General features: G+C 45.5%; 1 protein-coding gene across 1 annotated transcript; it reads right to left on the bottom strand.

Annotated features, from left to right (window-relative positions):
• Window positions 1–223: 223 nt before the first annotated feature.
• On the bottom strand, window positions 224–2,053 carry LOC147605668 (uncharacterized). The gene is made up of 2 exons (XM_086793570.1): window positions 1,682–2,053; window positions 224–1,576 (listed from the first exon to the last, which is right to left on the bottom strand). The coding sequence occupies exon 2, from the start codon at window positions 1,458–1,460 to the stop codon at window positions 459–461; it is 1,002 nt and encodes a 333-aa protein (XP_086649696.1). The 5' UTR covers window positions 1,461–1,576; window positions 1,682–2,053; the 3' UTR covers window positions 224–458.
• Between the last annotated feature and the right edge of the window lie 1,100 nt (window positions 2,054–3,153).

The following is a 3,153-nucleotide window of genomic DNA, read 5'->3' as shown; positions in this document are numbered from 1 at the left end:
GGCATTGGGTCAGAGCAGCAGTTACACAAGACGGCAGCATGGTGGGCAAAAGGGCCTAGCTCAAATGTGCCAACCAGACTACTCTGTCAAGACTCCAGGTAGCGTTGACATTAAGATACCGAACAGATGGCCCTTCCTTCATGGATGTTCAACATGTTGAAAAGCTTACCACAAAACACTACTACAATGCAAAAAGATTAAAAAGACAGTTTTTGCAGCTTCATGGCACATAATACTCATCATAATTTGACAGCCAAAAATGCTCATAAGAAAAAGCTTCAATGAGATTATAGCATGGAAAGATGTTTTCATAATTTTCAACATGCTTTTGATGCTGCCACAAATAATATTTTACCGAGGATTGGGGACCAAAGACATTAAGACATCCCCATAGTATGTACAACTTGCAGAGTAAGACTCCTACAGGTAAGATCTTTGAGAGCTTTGAAGCAAAACCTTTACTCATTCCTCCAAGCATACAGTAAGAGGGAAAAACCTAGAGGTCCTTGGTCTGGCTCCTTGTTTTTGAAACTATTACTGTTGGGCCAGTGCAGCACAGAGGCGCATGAACCTTCCTGGTACAAATACTTCTTACTATCTGCATTTTTGAGACTGTTAGAGGCAGTCTCCTGGTCTTGTAAAAGGGTCGCTGATGATACCCCAACTTGTCTCAGCCATGGCTTCTCGTTGGCTTTGCATGTCTGGAACATGAAAACGGCATGCCCACTGCCATCACTAGAGTTGAATAGCCAGTTATAGACATCCCAGAAAACCACTATGGGGAGGCCATCTATGAGTATAGTTTGGTTGCCACGGAACTTCCACATCAAACGCTTTACCTGGACCACAACCTGCTTGTCAACACGTACCGACAGACGTGGCTCCTTTTCAGTACCCGTATGGCATTCTATGACAATATCATGTGTGCTGCCACTCTCAAAGAACTGTGCCCTAGTGGTATAGAGTTGCTTTCCACTAACATGCTCTCTTCTGGATAACAGTGTTGCCTGGACTGCAGTCTGTTCAACATGCAGCTTCTTGAGGGCTTCTCTCTGCATATCACCCAATAAGAGGACCACATTTTGATCGCATGTGATGGCAACAAAGTAACCCTCATGTGGCTCCGGACCAGAGCCATACTTCGCAGAGGAGAGGTCCCACACGACGTCCACTTTGAGTACCCCCATTTCAAAGCTCTTGCATCCCTGCTTCTTCCAGAAAAGCCACGGTTTCATATCTACATTACATGTGAGCTGACAGGCGGGGTCATCAACGTGCACAGAAAGACCTTGGCCCATTAGGGTTTTGCACCAGGTGACAGAGATGAGCCTGTACTCTCCTGCAAGCTTGGATTTGTACAAGCAAGTTACCAGGTTCTGAGCTGATCGGATGCCTCCTGCCATCTCTGAAGCTTGAGATCCATGAAGATCTCCAAAGCAGGAGGGTAGCACATCTGGCATGGTTGAGTTTCTTTCAAAAGGAACCCTAATTTCCTCAGAAGAAACCCTGAGTACTTCAGAGATCAAGCCCTGATTTCCTCAAAGATCAAACTCTAAAATCCATCAAAGATAAATACCTGCAATGCGCCATAGCCTGCTTAGAAGCAAACCATTGATGTATATGGCATGGTGGAGCTTGCCCTAGCTCTTCACACAGAAACCATGAAATCCATGAGATCGACCTGCACCCGCGCCATAGCTAAAGCTGGGAGCTGAGTCAGGTGCAAAAACTGGTAGCAAGCCCTATGAGGCAGGGAAAAACCTTATAAAGAATTTCTGTAGTTACTGCTTAAGCTCCCGCATTGTGCAGCAGAAAGCAAGAGATCGCGGGGACCAAAAGCAAGGGTTTCTTTAGCAGAGAAGGCCACACGCGTAGAGACAATTGGAGAGTTCACAAGGAAACGGAAGCCAAAGCCAGAGCTAGCTCCACATCCGCGATGATAACCACAGAGCTTGCGATTGCATCTCCCTCGTTACTACGCCTGCTCTACCAGACAAGACGCTCGCTTTAGTGGGCCGCCATTTACAGCACAGCACACCGCACCGCTAAACCACCTGCCACCATCTTTAAAGGCCAAAAACAAATATAATGTTTTTACTTTTCTATATTTAAAATGCACGCATACAAGAGACATGTGAATGGAGCCCTCAGCCCAGTATATATGTGTGGGGGGGGTACGGTATAGGGTGTGTGTGTGCATGCAAGTCTCAGAACGAGTCCGCTTGTCTCGACGCTTTGACCGCGCTCGAAAAACAAAACAAAAATATGTGCACGCACGCTTGAACTATAAGCTTTAGAGTAGCATTGCTAACTAGCCTCGCCTGCGTACCATGCTCAACTTGAATGGCAAGTAACACTCACGAGAACAACCCATGGAAATAACATGAAAGTAATTCGAGGTTGGCTAAAGTGCGACGGACAAAAATGAAAAGACTGGACTTCATGCTGGCAATGGTCACATGAAGACAAATTGGAGAGAGTGTGAGGGACAAAAAAGGAAGGTTAGACTTGTTAATGATCATATAGGCAATGGTCACATGAAGACAGGTTGGAGAGAGTGTGAAGGACAAAATGGGAAGGCTAGACTTGTTTTACTGTTCATGCTGGGGCAATGGTCACATGTAGACACTTTGAAGAGAGTGTGAGGGACAAAAATGGGAAAGCTAGACAATGGACACATGAGGCAGAAGCCCCATGTAGCTCTTTAAAATGATGAACACATTAAGCCCTACACATACCCCACTTTGTCCCTCACACTTTCTCCACTATTAGCTCCCTTTGTTTTTTAGTAGGTTTGAAGTGAAACTTTCTAATAACCGGATTCTCAATAGCAAAATATTTCTTCCAAAAAGCAAAGAATGAACAATGGCATACATTCTATTATGGAATCATATCAAGTCCTAACCACCTCCTTTATTGATGGGGTTGTAAAGATAGGGTCTTCAACCGTATGAAAAAAGGGGTTTCCCCATGAACACACATCCCCCTCTTTTGTCCTTTGCATGTGCACACACACCACCTTTAGAAGTTATCCATATTCTTCAACTTTACTTCATGTCCCCTTATGCCTTTTCCATAGCCCCCCCCCCCCCCCCCCGCCCCCCTTATGCCTTTTCCATAGCCCCCCCCCACCCCCCCCCCACCTTTTCTTTA

Source organism: Cibotium barometz, chromosome 59 (assembly GCF_041138505.1).
Source record: "Cibotium barometz isolate CiBa-2024 chromosome 59, ASM4113850v1, whole genome shotgun sequence".
Taxonomy (NCBI): Eukaryota; Viridiplantae; Streptophyta; class Polypodiopsida; order Cyatheales; family Cibotiaceae; genus Cibotium; species Cibotium barometz.
Note: the sequence above shows the minus strand (reverse complement) of the source record. Positions and strands in the feature narration are given on the sequence as shown.